Source organism: Physella acuta, unplaced genomic scaffold (genome assembly GCF_028476545.2).
Source record: "Physella acuta isolate Inbredline_101_S28 unplaced genomic scaffold, ASM2847654v3 ptg000414l, whole genome shotgun sequence".
Lineage (NCBI taxonomy): Eukaryota > Metazoa > Mollusca > Gastropoda > Physidae > Physella > Physella acuta.
The window spans coordinates 253,990-275,389 of record NW_026731933.1 but is presented as its reverse complement, the minus strand read 5'-3'; the positions used below and the strand labels follow the sequence as shown (position 1 = coordinate 275,389).

Sequence of the window (21,400 nt, the reverse complement as noted above, 5' to 3'; positions counted from 1 at the left end):
GGGTTTGGTGACGGCTATTAGGGGCAGATAATTTAGTTTGAAACGATTTTAAACTTAGAGGAGGTAACTAAGAGGAGGCTGCTTTCACGTGGGGGGTTAGTGTTTTTAAGCAAATATTTTCAGTGGCAGCATTGGTACTGTCGAATTCACAAATTATAAATTACTGAAAAGTAGAAAAAAAAAACAACTAAATAGCGGCGTATGATACGCAGCGGGTCGGCTCGTATAGAATTAAAACCCCGTATTTCCATCTCGATCAGGGTAAATTATGTAATTATTCCGTAGTCGAAATAGTGTTATTAATTTATTTATTTATTTTATTATTTCTATTTTATTTTTTTTTTAAATGAAAGCTAGAAAAATATGAAAAAGTGTTAAATGTACTGTTATAAGGGGTAATTTTGATGTATGAAGTATCTACGTTTATTGACATTTAAATGGAGACAACTGCAAACAAATGCGTGTGCGTGAAAATAACCTCCCCTGCTAAAGGGCAATTAGCGGAAATAAGAGCCAAAATGGCAATACGTGATTGTTGTCAAGTCGGAACAACACTAGATGCCAATGTGTCGCGTCAATTGCGGGCCTGCATGGAAACACGTCCAACTTCTGTAGCCGGGAGCATCTTGTTCAAATATTTTTCAAACGTTCTTCACTTGTTTTGTTTTTGGGTTTTTTTTTACAATTTTCTGCGTTGGAAAAAAAAATAACTTTTTACATTGTTTTTGTAAGAATGTTATTTGAATAAATTACTTTGTGCATTTGGAGATAAAAAAAATGGATGCCTGAGTAGGGGGGCGGGTGAGGGTATGGTGGAGATTTAAGCCACAACCCAGATCAACGAGGATTTAACAAATATTGATCTTAAAGAGAAAAAAATTGATCTTTTGCCTGCAAACCAAAAATTTGGAAGAAGCAGGTTATTTTTGTTTTCTCTTCAGTACGTAAACTTTCCCCACTCCAACCTTTAGCTGTAACATTCGTGAATTCTGTTGCACCTTTCTTAATGTATTCGGTTACCATGGTGATGAGCTTAACCGTCCAATCAAGACAAGTAAACTAAGAACACCTGACCTCGCCTGCTTCTGACGTTGGAGATTAGACAGGACTCAGCAGAAAAACCAGGTGGTTGGGGGTAGTTGACCAACCCAGGTGGTTGGGTGTAGGAAATCAAGCCAGGTGGTTGGGGGTAGGAAACCAAACCAGGTGGTTGGGGGTAGGTGACCAAACCAGGTGGTTGGGGTAGGAAATGAAACCAGGTGGTTGGGGGTAGGAAACCAAACCATGTGGTTGGGGGGTAGGAAACCAAACCAGGTGGTTGGGGTAGGAAATCAAGCCAGGTGGTTGGGGGTAGGAAACCAAACCAGGTGGTTGGGGTAGGAAATGAAACCAGGTTGTTGGGGGTAGGAAATCAAACCAGGTGGTTGGGGGTAGGAAACCAAACCAGGTGGTTGGGGTAGGAAATGAAACCAGGTTGTTGGGGGTAGGAAATCAAACCAGGTGGTTGGGGGTAGGAAACCAAACCATGTGGTTGGGGGGTAGGTGACCAACCCAGGTGGTTGGGGGTAGGAAACCAAACCAGGTGGTTGGGGGTAGGAAACCAAACCATGTGGTTGGGGGGTAGGTGACCAACCCAGGTGGTTGGGGGTAGGAAATCAAGCCAGGTGGTTGGGGGTAGGAAACCAAACCAGGTGGTTGGGGTAGGAAATGAAACCAGGTGGTTGGGGGTAGGAACCCAAACCAGGTGGTTGGGGGGTAGGTGACCAACCCAGGTGGTTGGGGTAGGAAATGAAACCAGGTGGTTGGGGGTAGGAAACCAAACCAGGTGGTTGGGGGGGGGGGGTAGGTGACCAACCCAGGTGGTTGGGGTAGGAAATGAAACCAGGTGGTTGGGGGTAGGAAACCAAACCAGGTGGTTGGGGGGGGGTAGGTGACCAACCCAGGTGGTTGGGGGTAGGAAATGAAACCAGGTGGTTGGGGTAAGAAATCAAGCCAGGTGGTTGCAAGATGTTGCGTTAGACCAAGCAGAAAACACAGGTGTGTGTACGTTTGGGCAACCAAAACATGAGCAACCCAGATTGTTAGACTGCCAGGGTGGATGGCTATGATGGAACAATTTGGTAAAAAAAAAATTTTCATAGAATACCACACTGAGCTCCAGCAACAAAAATGTTGGACTTGGGACAATCAAGATGGTCGGACCCTGGTCTAACTAGAGGGTTAGCCAAGACATTTAGAAGGCGAACAACCCCAAAGGTTGGACGAAGGCCAAACAGATGGTTGGACCCGAAGATTGGACAAAATGTTTGGACCTTAAGGTTGGACCAAGGCTAACCAGATGGTTGGACCCGAAGATTGGTCAAAATGTTTGGACCTTAAGGTTGGACCAAGGCTAACCAGATGGTTGGACCCGAAGATTGGTCAAAATGTTTGGACCTTAAGGTTGGACCAAGGCTAAACAGATGGTTGGACCCGAAGATTGGTCAAAATGTTTGGACCTTAAGGTTGGACCAAGGCTAACCAGATGGTTGGACCCGAAGATTGGTCAAAATGTTTGGACCTTAAGGTTGGACCAAGGCTAAACAGATGGTTGGACCCGAAGATTGGTCAAAGAACAACCAGCTGGTTGAGCAAGTATCACGACACAACTCACGTGTTAAAAACTGACGCCGATATCTGTTCACGTTTAAATCATGGGATATCAAGGGATAAAGTTTCTATGGATAAATTTAAGAATAATCCGTCTAATTAACGGATATTTCATGACGGATCTGTCACGCGCGCGAAATTTATAATTATCTGTCAAATTAACGGATAGATCATATTTTATGCAAATAAAAACAATAACGTGTCATTATGTTTCAAGAAATGGGGGCTTAAACAATGGCATGTATTTCATTTCACCGCTCGCTAACACAGACAGCCAGTTTGCCATGTTATTAAATATTTACATAACAGATATACAGTATTAACTATCTCGATAATACTATTATTAGCACTTCCGTTACGTAGCGGTGCATTCAAAACTAGAATGAATACGCGAAACAATCAACTTCGTAAAAATAATATAATTAATTTTTAAAATCTCAGATGATCTAATCCAGGGGTCTCCAAACTACGGCCCGCGGGCCGGTTGCGGCCCGCGAAGTCCTCTAATCCGGCCCGCGGAGATGTTTTTGTCCACGGAAAAGACGTTAGTTGGTGACGGATGAGGAACTGTGCCCAGAAAAATCAAAGACATGCCTGATAGAAACTGGCCCCCGAACTGAAATTTGATAGCCAATGCGGCCCTCGGACTGAAAAGTTTGGAGACCCCTGATCTAATCCCTTATGCTTTACGCACCATACAACAAAATTCCTTCTTATCGGTACGCAACGTGAAAATATGATCCCAAATCTGGCACAGGTCTGACCCAGCCTTAAGATGGCCCAATAAGTCGACCCCAGATTTTTTTTTTGACGTGTTAGTTATCGACTACTGGCTTTGCTGTAGTGATTTCCGATTTCAATGGCGACGGGGTCAACGACGTGTCTCAGTTGTGTATAGAGGGGCGGTAAGGGAGAGAATCCAGTGCCGTGGGTTTCTTAATAAAGGGAGAGAATTCATCTCCCACCGCTTCTTAATCTAAATAGACGTGCGATAAATTGCGGAGTTCCTGTCGTCAACTACCTCTACTTGTTCACGCCTAGTACAAGACTTGACCTGCTGAGAATATATTGGTAACTATTTGTTTGTCGCCATTTTGTGAGCGCTGGCTGCGCGTTTCCCGCGAGAATTCGATTTCCTGTTCTTTAAACAGTACGACAAGGGACTGTAGTGTCAGAGTCAATCTTTGATTTGTAAGTTCTTTGATAATGGGGTACAGGTTGGCGGGGTTCTTTGATAATGGGGTACAGGTTGGCGGGGTTCTTTGATAATGGGGTACGGGTTGGGGGGGTTCTTTGATAATGGGGTACGGGTTGGGGGGGGTTCTTTGATAATGGGGTACAGGTTGGCGGGGTTCTTTGATAATGGGGTACGGGTTGGGGGGGGGGGGTTCTTTGATAATGGGGTACAGGTTGGCGGGGTTCTTTGATAATGGGGTACGGGTTGGCTGGGTTCTTTGATAATGGGGTATAGGTTGGCTGGGTTCTTTGATAATGGGGTATAGGTTGGCGGGGTTCTTTGATGATGGGTTATAGGTTGGCGGGGTTCTTTGATAATGGGGTATAGGTTGGCGTGGTTCTTTGATGATGGGTTATAGGTTGGCGGGGTTCTTTGATAATGGGGTACGGGTTGGCTGGGTTCTTTGATAATGGGGTATAGGTTGGCTGGGTTCTTTGATAATGGGGTATAGGTTGGCGGGGTTCTTTGATGATGGGGTATAGGTTGGCGGGGTTCTTTGATAATGGGGTATAGGTTGGCGTGGTTCTTTGATGATGGGTTATAGGTTGGCGGGGTTCTTTGATAATGGGGTACGGGTTGGCTGGGTTCTTTGATAATGGGGTATAGGTTGGCTGGGTTCTTTGATAATGGGGTATAGGTTGGCGGGGTTCTTTGATGATGGGGTATAGGTTGGCGGGGTTCTTTGATAATGGGGTATAGGTTGGCGGGGTTCTTTGATGATGGGTTATAGGTTGGCGGGGTTCTTTGATAATGGGGTACGGGTTGGTGGGGTTCTTTGATAATGGGGTACGGGTTGGCGGCGTTCTTTGATAATGGGGTACAGGTTGGCGGCGTTCTTTGATAATGGGGTACAGGTTGGCGGGGTTCTTTGATAATGGGGTACGGGTTGGCGGGGTTTTTTAATAAGAGGATGCTAGTTGATGGGGTTCTTTGATTGGGGGCGGGAGTGGGGGTGGTAGTTGACGCGTTCCTTTATAAGCGGGTGCTAGTTGGTTGGATTATTTGATTAGAGGGGTGTAAGTTGATGGGATTCTTTGATATGGGTGGATGCTAGTTGATGGTATTCTTTGATTAGGGATGCTAGTTGGTGTTATTCTTTAATTAGGGGGCGCTAGTTGATGTTGTGAGATTCTTTGGAAAGAGGACCCTCTTCTAGGCAGTAATCTGGGTCAGATTTTGGCTAAAAAGTTCTAAATTTGTTCAATAGTGAATATTGTTACTTGTAAATATGGTTACTTGTAAATATGGTTACTTGTAAATATGATTACTTTCAAATATGCTTACTTGGAAATATGCTTACTTTTCATTACGAGTGTGGTGAAGCCTTTTTATTTAAGAATAAATGACATGCTCATTTACTATTTCAAAGTATACAGAAATGTAAGCAACTATGAACACAAATGTATCAGACACAATAGGGGGCGGTACTTGAAACTTCATGTGGGGTGCTTTTAAAATCCCAAGGGTGGTAAAACTTGTGAAAATGTGTATATTTTATAGAAAAAAAAATTCTATTTGCACGGAGGGAGGGGGGGGGGGGGGGATGAGCTCCGGGGCGGGGTGTAGGACAAAAGGCCGACATCATCCAAAAGGCCGACAAGACAAAAGCCCGACACGGACAAAAGGCCGACACGGACAAAAGGCCGACATGGACAAAAGACCGACAGCCAAAAGGCCGACAGGATATAAGGCCGACAGGACATAAAGCCGACAGCCTAAAGGCCGACAGTCCATAAGGCCGACAAACCATAAGGCCGACAAACCATAAGGCCGACAAGCATAAAAAATAATAATATCGCAAAATATGTGTTACTGCATAGCTTCTATCTTGACAACCATCGAAATAAGGTATGAAATAAGGTGAAACGTTCAAGAGAAGAGACGGTGCTAGTTGCTATTCTTATAAGGTGAACCATCGGGTCAAGCGACTGGAGATTACGGGAGTATCTTAAACACAAAGGATCAACACCTAAATATTGCGAAATGCTGTCACTGCTGTCTTTCATAGCTACTTCTATGTCAAAGGGGTGAGATAATCATCAAAGAACAAAGTCAAAAGCTGCCGGCATTATCGCCCACATGCAACAAGGTGGAAAAGACAATGTTAGTTGCGATCCTTATAAGGTGGACAATTGGGTCCATGCGACTGGAGATAGGTGGCGTTACCACCATCTTACGCAAAGAAATCAAAGAAACCGAATGAAGTGGACCGATCACGTTCCTTTACTGGACTACATGTTAAATACCGACAAACTTTGAATTATATTTTAGTTTAGTCCATTGCAAATTACGTGAAAAAAGTGTATACTATATTCGTTGAATTCATTAATTATGTTGTAATTTTGATACCAGTGTGCCAAAATTGGTAAGTTTTGTGTGTGTGTGTGTGTGTGTAAACTTGCCCCTGTGATTTCCCTATATAAGGACCAATATATCGTCAAGAAATAATTGGTTACTTAAACAGTCGTATATAATTACATATTTTAGATATTAAACATGCCTGTAATTGTAGTTTGTTTTTTATAAAACTTGTCGGCCTTTTGTCATGTCGGCCTTTTGTATTGTCGGCCTTTTAGCAGTCGGCCTTTTGTATTGTCGGCCTTTTGGATGTCGGCCTTTTGGCAGTCGGTCTTTTGACTTGTCGGCCTTTTGTCTTGTCTGCCTTTTGTCCATGTCGGCCTTTTGTCCGTGTCGGCCTTTTGTCCATGTCGGCCTTTTGTCCGGATCCCGCTCCGCGGCCAGTGCCACCACCCCGGATAGATGCAAGAAAGAATCTCTGGACACTAGAATTATTTTACTATCCTTCTTACCCCAACAACACCGATTTTTAGGTTTTTGTTTCCCATCAGAAGTGTACGGGGTTTTGTAGTGCAAATAATAACAAAGTAATGCTTGCAATTTCCACTTATGAAAACAGTTTTACAAAACATCCTTTTATTGCAATTTCGTGAGGTTGCGTGCAAACTGTAATAAATGAGACAAAAACAAAAAAAAAAATCCAAATTATATGGCGCGGTGACACTGTTCTAATAACAAGCGTGAGAGGGCGCTTTTACGAGTGGGAGAGTTCACTTAATATAATTGCCGTGCTAAAAACTTAAACGGGGACGTCATAACGAAATGCAACACATTTTAATTTTTTAAGTGCTGGGAGTTTAGATATTTTTCAATACATTAATATGGGATTTTTATTAAAGGAAATAAATATTAAATGCTGTTTAAGCTGTTCATGATAGTATAAATTGATAATGCTGTCGCGTTTTTGCGTGATCGATAATTATAATGCCACGCCTTAGATTGCTGCAGCGCAAAAGATTTTGCTTCGTTTCCATTAAATCCATTGATTAAAACAAAAACAGTAAAGGGGTCTCCCATAATGGCATATAACTTCACTCTTTTCTTTGACATTTCTGCATCCCTATCGTTGCATATCGTCACAAAAAAGTCCGAGACTCTAGAGTACTCTAGAATGATATCTCTTCTGTCTAACCCCTCTCCCCTCGATATTGCAGTTTTGGATTTACGAAACTGCGTAATTTTTCTATAAAATAAAATTAATTGAGCAGGGTCATCATTAAGTATACTGATCTGTTTTAGATTACGACTACAATTTACACAACAATGTCTTTTTAAAAAGCGAAAAAAACTATTTTATAAACTACTTTTACATGCATTAGTGAGGCTTCACAATTTCTGATCCCCATCCCGCTCGTACCACATGGAAACAAGCAGTGTCTAAAATTCAGTGTTTTGTTACACTTTCTAAACCCCTACCTCGCCACACATTATCACAAAACGCCTACCCCCTTTTCCCCTTAGGATTGTGACGTTGTTTATGGGCCCTAACATTTTTAATGTTACGAAATTATATTTGAACAACCTTCCATTAAATATCTAAGCCTATATTTCAACAAATTATTTCTTCTCTAAACGCTTTCAGACAGGGGATTTCCCATAAACTAATTGAGAAATGTTGTCATGGCGAAATTGAAATGTCTATTAATAAATTTCCGTTCCATGTTTTTGATCCACAGAGCACCCTCGTATGAGCGCTCCACCCATTGTCGCCAGCAGAAACGAAAGGCAAATTAGAGTGGAGTGGCAAAAATGGGACAGGAAGAATGGAGACACAGGGGACGGGCCTGTTACGGCATACAAAATCTACTTTAAGAATGAGGGGGGCAATACTTACACTGAAGCGGGGAAAGTGCTGCCATCCAGTTGTAGAGGAGTTGTAAGAAGCTACATTTCAGATTGTTAATTATATTTATAATTTATGATATTAGATTCGTAGTAAATAGTTGAGCAGTAGGACACCCAGTCTTTGATTTTAATGATTAGTCTTAGTGCTCTTATTTATACTTTGCCCATATGCCATATGGCAAATGCCATAAGATACAAAAAATGTGATATTTTCATTTGTTCACCTCCTACCCCATACATTTATCATTGTTTTGTAACTGTTTCACAGACTACCACTTAGCATTATCATATTACATTTTAGGACTCCCCCAAACCGCCTCTCCAACACATAGATAAACGGTAAACCCTAAGACCTAAGATAAAATTGATGTCTATTAAATGTGTATAGACCTACTTGTTTTTGACATTAGTTATATTTATATTGCTATATACCACCACCATTTTATAAAGCCTAACATGTGCCTGATTCATAATCACCTGCAGTTTATTTTTTATAAGGGAAGTAACTTGTGTTACTATCTATTGGTGCTCATAGTTTAAATATTGCTTGTAAAATAAATTAATCTATAATTTACTTTAATTTTTTAAATCCCTCCCCACACACAAACATAAAAAAATTAAATCAGCTCTGCTTAGAGTATCATGAGAAAAGCTGGCTTCACTTTAATTATTTGCCCTTGCCTGGAGAATTTGTCTTGGCCTTGTCAACAAAGAAAAAAAATTGTGTTTTAATCACAAAGATATTTTTTTTTATCTATTCAAAATTAAATCTATAAACATTAAAGAAAACTGCTTTTTCATTTATTTAGATATATATTTTTTTAAAACTGAAATTGTTAAATTATTTCTATGCCCATGGCTTCAGCCCTAAAAAAAAATACCTCACCCTCATTCACCTTATTTTGCTCCAGCCCTGTCTGTTCATGAGTATTGGACTGCGCCATTATGTTTAAATGGAATTAAGAAAATTAAAAGACAGTTTTAATCATACACACACACATATATATATATATATATATATATATATATATATATATATATATATATATATATATATATAAAATGTTGCTTCACAGTGCCACTTTGTATTAGACAAGCTTAGCCCTAGCGTGAACTACACTATTTACATAACAGCAATTCGTGATGGAGAGAAAGGAGAGGGGCCCCCTGGTGAAGTTATTGTTGCTTCTACGACATGTGGCAGTAAGTCTTGAATTTTCAAACTTACTCAAATTATTAAAACATCATTTTATCAGAATATCAAGTGTAATATTTTAAGAATATGTTGTTGGTGCCTAAATTCATGTGTGTACATTTGACATGAATTTGTTTTTTCCAGAACCCAAGAATCCACCAATTATTGAGAACATCAGCTCTGCCTTACTGGCTAACAGCAGCTACCCAAAAACACAGATTGTTGTTAAATGGAAGGTCAGTCCAAAAACAATGGTTTTATTCTTTATTTGATTTTGAATTTAATTTTCATTAATACTATTGGATTTTATTCTTGTTAGCTATGTTTTTAAATATTTTTTTTTCAATGAAGGATCCCCCAAGGAACACAATCAACTGTCAAAGCATCAAAAGATACATCCTATACTTCAGCTCAGAAGCCAGCAATATTGAGGGCAAGGACATGGAGCCAATAGATATCCCAGGGGGCAACACCCACAGTGTAACTGTCCCTAACCTAAAACCGTTCACACAGTACTGTGCTGTGATTGTTCTAGAAAATAATGCTCAGCTTCGTAGTCAGCAATCAACAAGAGAATGTATTGTCACACAGCAGACAGGTAATTGAGAAAAATTTTGGAAATGAAAATTGTAGAATCATTTTTTTCTTTTCATTTCTGAAAAGTTTTTCTTAATTTTAAGTAAATTAACAAATACATATGAATATTTTCCTTTTTTTTATTAATAAAATAAATAAACCTATGTGTTATTGTAAATGTTGTCCTTTAACACAATTATTAAAGTTGATGATTTTATTTTGGTTATGAGAAATCCAAACTGGTGTTACTTAATTAGATTTCTGTATATTATATGGTAATATCTAATAAATAAAAATAGTTACTCATGATATTTATTCTTACTGCAAATGTTCTGGTATCATTTTGAAAAAAAAAAACACTTTTAAATATTTAATCTGAATCAATAAACAGCGTGTACATAATCAACAGCAGCACACTTATTTTGATTCATTTTTTTTTCAAATAGTTGTGTTTAGCCTGTTAATTCTATAAATAGATTTCACCTGTTGTTACCTTGCAATATATCTCACAGCACCTGGCAAGCCAGAGAAACTGAAGCACGAGGTACTGGGGAACTCTTCTGTCTTACTGACCTGGCAGCCACCCCAAGAGAACTATGGACCAATCACAAAATACCATGTTGACTACTGGGGTGTTGAGAAAAACTTCCAAACGGTAGAGGTTCCTACTTCTAATAAAGATAAAATAGAGTACGTCTTGACTGACCTACTGTCGTACACCTTCTATCAAGTTCGGGTAAATATTTATTCAGTTTTATTTTGCTGTTGTTTAGAGTCATATTCAGAGGTTGTTTTTTTTATATGCTAACTTAAAAATCTCGCTTGTGATTTTAATTAAATGGTGAAGGGAAAACTTTCAAGATTGGCTGCAAAGATAAAGAATTTGCCACAAAGGGAGAATACTCTTTAAATAACACAATTTTTAAGTCAAAATAATTTACAATTTTTAAATATTTTTTTAAAATTAGGAATTTAAAAAAAAAACATTAATCTAGCTTAAAAGTAGTCTTTAATTTTAAAAAATAGCTTATGTTTGATATTTTAAATATATTTTTATTTTCTTCTATATAAAATAAAAAGTTTATGTTAATTTTATCATTAAATATTTTCTTGGTTGCAAAATTTTACTTTTGTTGTTGAACAATGCAATTATTCCATTTTCATAAATGAACTAATCAATCCATATTTCATATTGTTTTTTTTTAAGTAATATCTACAACAAATAAAATGTAGTAACAAATAAAATGTAGTAACAAAATAGATTGCAATAATTTTTGAATATTCACTTGCTGTACCAGATACGTGCTGAAAACTCGGCCGGTGTTAGTGAATACTCCAATGCTGTAAACTTCACTACAGAAGATGGAAGTAAGACTGCTTTATCATTATAATTTAATTTAATTGATTACTAGTTTATGGTATGGCGTGGTTGAATGGTAGAGCGTTGGGATCCCTGGCTAGAGCAGTAGCATGCCCCTTATGTTAAGGAAAGTAAAGGCAGCTGATCATGGTGAAGATCACACTACCCCTTCCTATGCCGAGGTCACAAAAATTAAACTTTATTTCCACCTTAAAATCTTCATTGATGAAAATAAACTCATATTTATTATTACCCCACCCTTTCATTCCCATAGAAAAAAAATCAGTATTTTTTTTTATTGTTAAAGTCTCAGAGGTAAGCATAAAAATTTGTTTTCCTTATTCAAACGGGGACGGAGTGGTCTAGCGGTAGAGAGCTGGACTGCTAACCCATAAGTCTCGAGTTCGAATCCGGGTTGAAGTCAGTAGACCGTCCCTGAGTCCACCCAACTCTGATGGGTACCTAACGCACGTTAGGGAAATTAAAGGCAGCTGGGCATAGTGCTGACCACACTATCTCTTCATATGCCGAGGTCACAGAAACAAGTAAAATCTACTTCACTTGCCCCATAGACCGTCAGGTTTGAAAGGGAAACTTTACTTTTTTTTAAATTTATTCAAACAGTTCCAGGTCTAGTGGAAGGCTTCAAAAATACTTCGAAAACAACCTCATCAATCACCCTGAAGTGGCAGCCGCCACAACATCAAAACGGTTTACTTCTTAGTTTTATGGTAAGTATTTTTTTCATTCACATCAATTCACAAGCAGAAATCAGAGAAACTGATGAACTCTACTTCATCTGCCACTTCAGACTTCATCTGTCTGGAAGGCTACTAATTGTATGGTTTGATTATAATAAAAACAAAAGTGATGATGTGTCTTGGATTTGAACACACGACATTGATATCATGTTCATATACCATCGCCACAGAGATGCCTGGAAGAAACTCTGCATTAAAGTTAATTTAATATCTATTTCTTCCTACTTAACCAATATTTTGTTTTACTGTGCTAACAATCAATCAATAACATTAAATTTAATTTTGTTTCCTTCTCTTTCTTTTAAACTAATTTAAACTATTGGCCAAAATGGACTCAACATAAAAGTACACAAAAAAAAAATCAACTTTTAATTTTTTCAAGGTAACTTGCAAGCCAATGCATTCAAGACAAAACATAATACTGCCACATCACATGAATCCAGAGCCGGTTGTCATCCCTGGTAATGTTTTTGAATTGCTTGTAAGAAGTTTGATGCCAGCTACTTCTTATAACTGTTCTATTTATGCCACCACGAGAAAGGGTAGTGGAGATTCAACGTCTATAGTTGTCTGGACTAAGCCTGAAGGTACATATACAATCTTTATTTGGATTTTTTATTTTATTTCTTACAGACACAAAAATTGGTTCCTTTTATCATGCTAGTAGGATTTTACCTGATCACTCAGAGGGTTTTACCTACCAATGTAAAGGTCATGATTAGACTCAGAGGTTGAGTCAAGTTTAGCCTGTCGAGTGATAATAACAAATATAGTTTTTGTATGACCTGCAAATATTTTCAAAATACCCAAATTTCTTGGAAAATAGGCTATTTCTTCAGCAAGATAATAATTTTTAAATTTTTATATTATAAATTGTTTCCGTTTTAAAATTGGGGAGACAGCGCTAGACTGCTAATCCGAAAGTCTAGTGTTCCAGTCCGGGTTCAAGTCAGATTGACTTCCCTGAGTCCACCCAGCTCTTGTGAGTACCTAACTCACATTAGGGAAAGTAATTGCAGCTGGGCTCAGTGCTGACCACACTACTATCCCTTCATATGCCAAGGTCAGGTCACAGAAACAGGTGAACTCTACTTCACATGCCCCATGGACCGTAAGGTTCAAGTTGGAAATTAACAGTTTCAAATTTGAAACTTGTTTTTTTAAAGAGTTAGACTTTAACATCGATTTTGGCAAAGTAAGTTAAAACGGATTTTGACTTTGACATAAAGTTTAACTATGCTGTTTCAGCTCCTAGACTACGGGAAAGTGTTAAAATTCTGATGTATACAGAAAATACTGCAACCTTAAAACTATTTGAGAATTCCGATCTAACAATCAGGTATGCTACATACAGTTTTTTAACAATCTGTCTTATAATGCATGATCTCTTTAAAAATATTAATATAATTATTTTCCAGTCGTTTTGCAGAAGAGAATAGTTTAAGTAAATTCTAACCACTTTTTAAAATAACTGGTCAAACTGTGAGACTTCTTAACATATAGAGCTGTCAGCTTAATTAAGCTTGGAATTAAAATATTTTTATCTAAATTTAGCAACTAAAAAACTAAATTGCTTTCTTTTTATTTCAAAATGTTTTTGTGCTGAAGAATATAATTAGGTCTTTTTTAAAACATGTCATTTTTTTTTTTCAAAAACTATTCTTGTCATTATTTGGCATTTATTTTCCATGAATTAATTTCCAGCTTCTTTCGTATAATTGTTGAGCGGAAGGATAACAGACGTAACAAGCGACACGTCCCCCAGTACATATCAAATGCAAAGCACAGTTTTATGACAGCACTTCATGAGAAATCAAATGTTTATATCACTGCGGAGCTTGAACAGCACGAGTTTCGAGGGACATTTGTTGTAGGCGATAATCAGACTTACAAAGGCTATTTTAACGGACCCTTACAGCAAAATAAAGAATACATTATATGGCTTGGAGCTTATTCTAATATTGATGGTGTATGTGTTTACATTTTTATACAGCATTGGTTTTTTTTTTAAATTTATACCAAGGGGGGTAATTGGTTTAAGCCAGAAACTTAGTTAAAACATATTTCTCTCCCTTTTCTTATTGTTTGACTTTTTCTTATATTTCCAGATTGAGCAGCATACGTTTTCAAAAGCAGACTCAAATGGCATTGGTAAAATTCTTGCTAACATTTTACAATAATTGAATTGGCTTAAACTTATTGAGAAAATATTTATGTTGTAAGGATAAAAAAAATTAACTGTGAATTATATTTTTAGTATTAGCGGAAGAACAATGAATTAATTTTACAGTAATAAATCTTCTGTTCCTAAATCGCTCAAATTATCTCCCATTCTAATTCTTCAAAATACCTTAAATAACACAAAATGTATCCATGCAATTGCAGTCAAATCTCTCACGGCATCTGAAGAGCCAGCCAGCTCAGTGCCAATTATTATAGGGGTTATCATCGTGTTTCTGCTCTTGGTTGCCATATTTGCTGTTCTATTGCTACTCTGGAGGTGAGGATTGATTTATAAAATTTGTTCAGTAAGAAAATGCCCAACCATTACTCTTTTTTTTTCATAAAAGCAATTTTTCTAATGTATCAAAACAAGTAGTTTTATGCTTGTTTTCTGCAATGGGACAGAATGGTCAAACATATGACTGCTTACCCGAAAGTCGCAAGTTCAAATCTGGGTTCAATTACAAAGAACTTCCCTGAATTTACCCAGCTCTTATGGGTACCTGATTTCATGTTTGGGAAAGTAAAGGCGACTGGACATAGTGCTGACCACACTATCCTTCATATGCCCCATGAGCTGTCAGTTTCAAAAGGGAACTTTTCTTTATTCACTAAGAACAGTTTAGATGCCATCGGGAAATAATGACTTGCTTTTTAAACCTGTTTTTGCTTGCTACCTCCCTTAACATCATCATAAGAAGCCAGATCCCCAACTGAAATGACATTACAGTTCTAAAATCCCCATCCCCATATTCAAAAACAATATTTCTAATTTAAATAATTAATCTTTCAATAATTGTGTTCTTACAAATACTAAACAAATGTTATGTCATACTTTGGTACACATACCCACCCTTGGCACACAATGTCACATAATTCAGACACCCAGCCCCCTAGAGTGTGACATCCTTAATGGCCGACCTTACAGTAAATGGTACCCTTCAGCTAAAACTACCATTAATTCACTGCTGTGTTGTGCTTGTAACCCATCACCTTCAGTATTTATTAACAACTAGCATTTAACAGGAAGAAGCACACAGCTGATGAGAGAGAGAAAGCTGAGATTCCATTCTTTGGATCCACACACTACCCAGACCCTGACACATCTGCACCACCATCCCCTATAGGGAGGATAACCTTGCCTATTATAGGTATTTCTGTTCTGTACTGCTAGACTGTAGCTTAAGTTGTTGCTCGTTTTTTAACTTAGGAGTGATCTTCTTTATAAAACTTTCATTTTATATTAAAAAAAACTATCTTGCTTACAATAAACTGTAATATTCTGCTGTAATAGTCTAAAAAGTGAAGTGATATGATTTAGCTAGATTTTAAATTTATTAAGGCTAATCTTTGATGATAATAATAATTTAAGTTCATTCAGTCAACTTTCACTTGGAGATGAAAATTTCATAACAATGTGTGTGGGTTTTCCCTCCCAGATACTTTTGACCAAGATCCTCTAATTGACCTCCCAAAGAAAGCTCCCATGCTGGATACAGAGCCAATGTATTGTAATGCTGATGACATCATTGCGCCTATCAAAGTAGAAGACCTCTGGGACTACATTCGATCAGCTAAACAAAATGATCTTGAGGGATTAAAGAAAGAATTTAAAGTAAATTTTATTGCCTTATCAACCACATACAACTTGTTGAAAATATTTTACAAAATGTTATTACAATAACCAGCCATTACAATGAATTTTGAAAGAGCTTCCTTTTTCTCTGAGTAATGTTTTTAATGCAACTGGTTGAAGATTTTGCCATCTGCTTAACTTGTAACTTTCCACCAGACTTCCTTCACCTATGAATTATATTTCCTGGTTTTTAAATATGAGGGAGGTGTATTTGGTTAAGTGGGGGGATGTCTTATTGCTTTTTGCTTTGGAACAAAATACATGACATTCAGGTTAGCCAAAGTACTATTTTTTAAATTTAAAACATTTTTGTTTTGATATAAATATTCCATTTTTCTTTCTCTTAAGCTCCTTCCTGCTGGAATTACATCCACATGTGAAGTGGCCAGGAAAAATGAAAACAAGTTAAAAAACAGATATGGAAACATTATTGCCTGTAAGTTGGAGGTTTTTTTTTTTGTCTATCTTTTTATCCACATTTCTTTATTAAATTACATTTGTTTCAAAGAATTTCCAAAAACTTAATTTTTTAGAGAAAATTTCGGTTTGCTTGCCTCAGCTGGCTGCATAACTGGAGTTCTTATATAATATTTTGTAGAAAGTTCATTTCATAAATTTTATTTTTTGACTTACATTTTGAATTATTTTTTACCAGATGATCATACACGTGTTGTGCTAGACATTGATGGTGATAATATACATGATGATTATATCAATGCAAACTATATAGATGTAAGTAGATGTCACAATCTGTGCAATTGGTATAAGATTGGTTTTTTCTTTTGATCTATTTATAATTTGTTGTGGCTTTTATTTCCTAGGTACTTCTAAAAATTTGTTTTATAATATTTCTAAATTGATTTTTTTGTTTACAGGGCTACAATAAGCAAAGAGTTTACATAGCTGCCCAAGGTAGATAACTATGTCCTTATTGTTAAATATCTGGTATACTTAAAGAGACAAGTTGAGAGTTGTTTTTGTTGTAAAGGGTTGGTTCTGAATGTGTAAATATTTTATCTTCATATCCCAGTACTATTTGGTTCTTTAAAAGCCATTAAGTTAGATTTTGAAAGTTTTAGCTATGAAACTTAATAATTAAAGCAATTTTCCTTTTCAAATTTTAACCAATGAAATCAAGGAACAAATGTTTATCTTGATTTAGGGCCCAGTCAACCAACTTTGAATGATATTTGGAGAATGGTCTGGAAGGAGAATTCTAAAACTATCATCATGTTGACAAACTCAACAGAGTCTGGGAAGGTGAGGCTCCATTTACAACTGGTCTTTTAGTAAACTGTAAACTGGAATGATAAAAATGGCAGAGAATCTTCATGCACTTAATATTTTTGCAATACAATTTACTTTTTAAAAAAGGTTTCTTTTAAAGCTTTTGCCTGACAAATGGCTTTGTCTTCAACATTTTTCAGATTAAATGCTTTAGTTTTGTTTTTATTTTTAAAACCTAATTTAAATTTTTTTTTTTAAAACACATTTTTATTAGTGATCGAGCTAATTTTTTTAAAACTATTATTCACTTTGATGATATAAATTACTTGTTATTTGTTAGAAAAAATGTGACCAGTACTGGCCTGATATTGGAAGCGAACAGTATGGAAATATAGTTGTACAGCTGCTAAATATTGACGTCCTACCAGACTTTACCATTCGAACTTTCCTAATAAGCAAGGTATGGCACAAATTTGTTCTATACTTTAATATTACCACTGTTTCTTTTAAACACATAACTTACAGCTAAATAGGATTTTTTTTTAAATCTAAAGTAAATAGATACAACCAAGTCTACATTTTTTTAAACAAAATATTTTTTTCAGGGTGGACAGTCCAAATATGTAAAACAATTCCATTACACAACCTGGCCAGATCATGGTGTGCCCAGATTTGGACACTCACTCTTGCTGTTTAGACAAAAAATTAGAATGTACGACAATTTAGATAATGGCACAGTTGTAATACATTGCAGGTTGGTAATATTTTTTCTTTTATTATTTGTTTTTTTAAGTGCATTAGGTTCCTGTTTTTTTTTTTTTATAGATACAGTCGTTTTTATGCATCAGTTTTTATGTTTAAACATCATGTATTTTATTCAAATTGCTTCATACGGGTTGTCCTGAAATGAAATAACACACCTAGGGGAGAGTTTTATCACTTCTGCAGTTATGTGCTTACAAAAGGGAGGATTTATGAAAATGTGATCATGAAAACATGTATTTCCTAGATATAAAAAAAAATGAAAAACTTTATTATGTTTTCAAATGTGGATTAAGACATTTTTAAGGGCTAGTGATAGGGGGTTGGTTGTTTTATTGTGCCCTAACAATTAGGTTACAGGAATTTAAAAACTTGAACAAACTGTTTTAAAACTTCTGTTGTTTGTTTTATTTTAGTTTTATAACTTCTGCTCACCCTGTTTAATTTTGCTAACATTTCACTTCTGCTGTTGTTTGTTCATCAGTGCTGGTGTTGGCAGAACTGGAACCTACATCGCCGTGGATACCCAGCTTGAGAAAGCCAAATCTGAAGGAATTATTGATGTCTATAATTTTGTTCACCAGATGAGAACACAGCGAGTTAACATGGTTCAGACACTGGTAAGAAAAAAAAAAACATTCACATTTCATCACCAAAGTCATTTATTTTAAATCTTTTATCTTAATTTATAGACATTTTGAATGATTATACACATAAGCATACACATTTTATCACCAGTCAATTATTTTAAACCTTTTGTCTTCATTTATAGATATGTTGAATGATTATACACATAAACATAAACATTTCATCACCAAAGTCATTTATTTTAAACCAATTATCTTTATTTATAGACATGTTGAATGACTATACACATAACCTTGAATTATAATTCATCTTGTGTTACGTTCACAGGAGCAATATGTATTTGTTTACGACTGCCTGCTGGAGGCCCTTATATGTGGTGATACAACGGTGTCGACCAAAACATTTCCAGAGGTTTACATTGATCTCTGTCAGTTTGATGCGGACATTTCCAAGACTAAGCTGGAGGAACAGTTTGAGGTTAATATTTTTTACTGCTACTCATCTGTGTCTGAAATCATAATTAGTTGAAATTTTATATTAGTAATACAATATTCATTTCATTTTTTTTAATTCCTGAACATTTAAAAAAAAAATTGTATTCATTAGTTAACATCCACAAGCTAACATCAGTAAAATTAATATGTAATTAAGAATGCTTAAAAATTATGTGCATGAATTAATTTTTATTGATTTACCTGAGTGTAATTAAGATGTAATTGACTGTTTGCCTATAGATTTTGAAGCTCCTGTCTACCACTATTGAAAGAGATGAAAGTACAACAGCTTTAACACCTGAAAATATATTTAAAAACAGGTGCAAAAATATAATACCAGGTATGTCATAACTTTTTAAATTTTTTTAAATGCTGTATCTTGGACAAAGAGAGTAGAAAGATAATCTCATTTTCTAAACTAATCCATTACGTTTTTCAAACTTTTTTTTTCTAGCCAACCGTTGTCGACCATATTTGATGACAAGTTGTGATGGCAGCAATGATTATATCAATGCAGTTTTTCTAAATGTAAGTCACACCTTGAATAAATGTTGACACCTTGCCTTAGTTTGGATAGTCAATATTTATAATGGAAATCTTAGTTGTACTACAACCTTAGTTTGTTGCTGTGTAAATTTTAACATTTTAAGGTATATTGAATTAGAGAAAAAAAAATCTAAAGGAAAAAGTCTCATAACATGTTTAAGTCAGATCATGGAACAAAATGGTGCATAGCTCTAATGAAAAAGTGTATTGCACATAAAAAAAAAATAATGTTCAGCAAAATGAATATAAGTAAGAGGTGTATAATTGTCTGATGTTATCATGTAATAAGATGACCTAGCGATATAAGATGTAAAAAATTTATGATTTTGACTGTTTAGCCAAAAGGCACTAAGATTTAAGGGACATAGAGTAACATCAGTACCAGTTGTTCAATATAGCCTATGTGCCTATACTAACATCACAAAATTTTCTTTACAATGTTGTAAGTAAACTTACCATTTCTTGTGTCTTACAAAACCAGAGTTACTGTAAAAAGGATCAGTTGCTGGTGACACAGATGCCCCTGCCAAACACAGTGACAGACTTTTGGAGGCTGATCTACGACCACAAGTCCTACTGTCTGGTCATGCTGAACGAGGTGGAGAAAAATGATGATGTAGGAACCCAAATTGATTTTTTTATTCCTACATGTCATTTAATATTATTATATACTTTAACTTAGACGCTTCAAATGTGATTTTGGTTTTATTTCATTGCATGATTTTTTATTTTTTTTTATTTTTGTGAATGCCTTTAAAAATCATGTTATGAAAATAAACACAAAATATTTTTGTTTGCAAATATCTAAAGTTTTTTAATAGTTAAAAACAAAATTCTAAAATTAAGTTAATTTTTTATTTAATTATTAATTAATAATTAAATGTGTAATTAATGTTGTTTTCAAACTGATAATTTAACAGACCTGTGAGCAGTACTGGACTGAAGACCCAGGTGGCGTTTTCTACGGCCCATTTCAAGTGGAGACAACCTCAGAAATCAAATCCAATCCAATAGTAACTGTTCGAGACTTCACACTCACCAACACACAAGTGGTACGACAGCATTTTTTAAATCTTTAAAACTGCAACACAGCCTACTTGAGTTGGCATCATCAAACAATTATGTCTTTGCTTCATCTATTAACCCTTTATTAATTCCATATATGCTACGAAGCCAAAAAAAATTTCAGAAAACAAACTTTCAGTTGGGAAAATATATTTTAAAATACTCCAAAATATGTGAATTTTTAAAGTAGTATTTAATGTTTTGTAAAATAAGGAATATTAAAAAAAAATTATCATATTACTTTAATCTCCTTGATAAGTTTCCAGCAGAAAATATCTTTTATGTAAATCACAAGCCAATGTATCTTATGTAAAAAAAAACCTTTGTTTGAAATTACCTCACAGTTTACCACCAAAACTTTTCCTCCTCACTAGCCAGGAGATACACCGCGTCAGATTCGCCAGTTCCACTTCCACAGATGGCAGGAAGGTTCAGCAACTCCGAGCTCCCACAGGGCCTTGCTAGAGCTGGTTGATCTGGCTGATGACTGGCAGAAGTTACATGAAGGGCCCATCACAGTACATTGCATGTTAGTACCCTATTGTGTCAACATTGTTACATGTTAGGTTTACATAAAGTTGGCCTCATTGGAAGTATTTTGTTTTACTTAGCTTAGTGCTGATATTTATCAAAATCACTACTTGATAAAACTATAGGTTTACAAGAATTATCATTAAAGGATTTTTAAAAGCTTAGTACTGCCATTTATCAAAATCACTACTTTGTAGGTTTACAAGAAGTATTAGAAGCTTATGTTTTAAACTTTAGCTAACTACATCTTGTATCAGATTTATTACTTGTGTTAAAAATGTAATTGGAAGTAATTTATTAATCTGAGCTTTGTTCATTCAATTAGCTATGCCATTCATTATTATTTC

At 35.9% G+C, this 21,400-nt stretch overlaps 1 protein-coding gene across 1 annotated transcript in view; it reads left to right on the top strand.

Moving 5' to 3' along the window:
* LOC131942608 (receptor-type tyrosine-protein phosphatase mu) overlaps window positions 1-21,400 on the top strand; it is a 92,355-nt gene that overhangs the window by 66,642 nt on the left and 4,313 nt on the right. Inside the window, exons 9-35 of the mRNA XM_059302494.1 lie at window positions 7,921-8,120; window positions 9,166-9,292; window positions 9,429-9,520; window positions 9,636-9,882; window positions 10,373-10,596; window positions 11,159-11,228; window positions 11,845-11,951; window positions 12,364-12,568; window positions 13,230-13,320; window positions 13,686-13,950; window positions 14,090-14,132; window positions 14,367-14,481; window positions 15,231-15,355; window positions 15,644-15,819; window positions 16,189-16,276; window positions 16,496-16,572; window positions 16,716-16,752; window positions 17,003-17,100; window positions 17,408-17,527; window positions 17,673-17,821; window positions 18,314-18,449; window positions 18,745-18,894; window positions 19,152-19,251; window positions 19,366-19,439; window positions 19,939-20,073; window positions 20,378-20,509; window positions 20,897-21,051. Coding sequence (XP_059158477.1) covers window positions 7,921-8,120; window positions 9,166-9,292; window positions 9,429-9,520; window positions 9,636-9,882; window positions 10,373-10,596; window positions 11,159-11,228; window positions 11,845-11,951; window positions 12,364-12,568; window positions 13,230-13,320; window positions 13,686-13,950; window positions 14,090-14,132; window positions 14,367-14,481; window positions 15,231-15,355; window positions 15,644-15,819; window positions 16,189-16,276; window positions 16,496-16,572; window positions 16,716-16,752; window positions 17,003-17,100; window positions 17,408-17,527; window positions 17,673-17,821; window positions 18,314-18,449; window positions 18,745-18,894; window positions 19,152-19,251; window positions 19,366-19,439; window positions 19,939-20,073; window positions 20,378-20,509; window positions 20,897-21,051 — 3,538 coding nt within the window. The remainder of the gene's footprint in view (window positions 1-7,920; window positions 8,121-9,165; window positions 9,293-9,428; window positions 9,521-9,635; window positions 9,883-10,372; window positions 10,597-11,158; window positions 11,229-11,844; window positions 11,952-12,363; window positions 12,569-13,229; window positions 13,321-13,685; window positions 13,951-14,089; window positions 14,133-14,366; window positions 14,482-15,230; window positions 15,356-15,643; window positions 15,820-16,188; window positions 16,277-16,495; window positions 16,573-16,715; window positions 16,753-17,002; window positions 17,101-17,407; window positions 17,528-17,672; window positions 17,822-18,313; window positions 18,450-18,744; window positions 18,895-19,151; window positions 19,252-19,365; window positions 19,440-19,938; window positions 20,074-20,377; window positions 20,510-20,896; window positions 21,052-21,400) is intronic.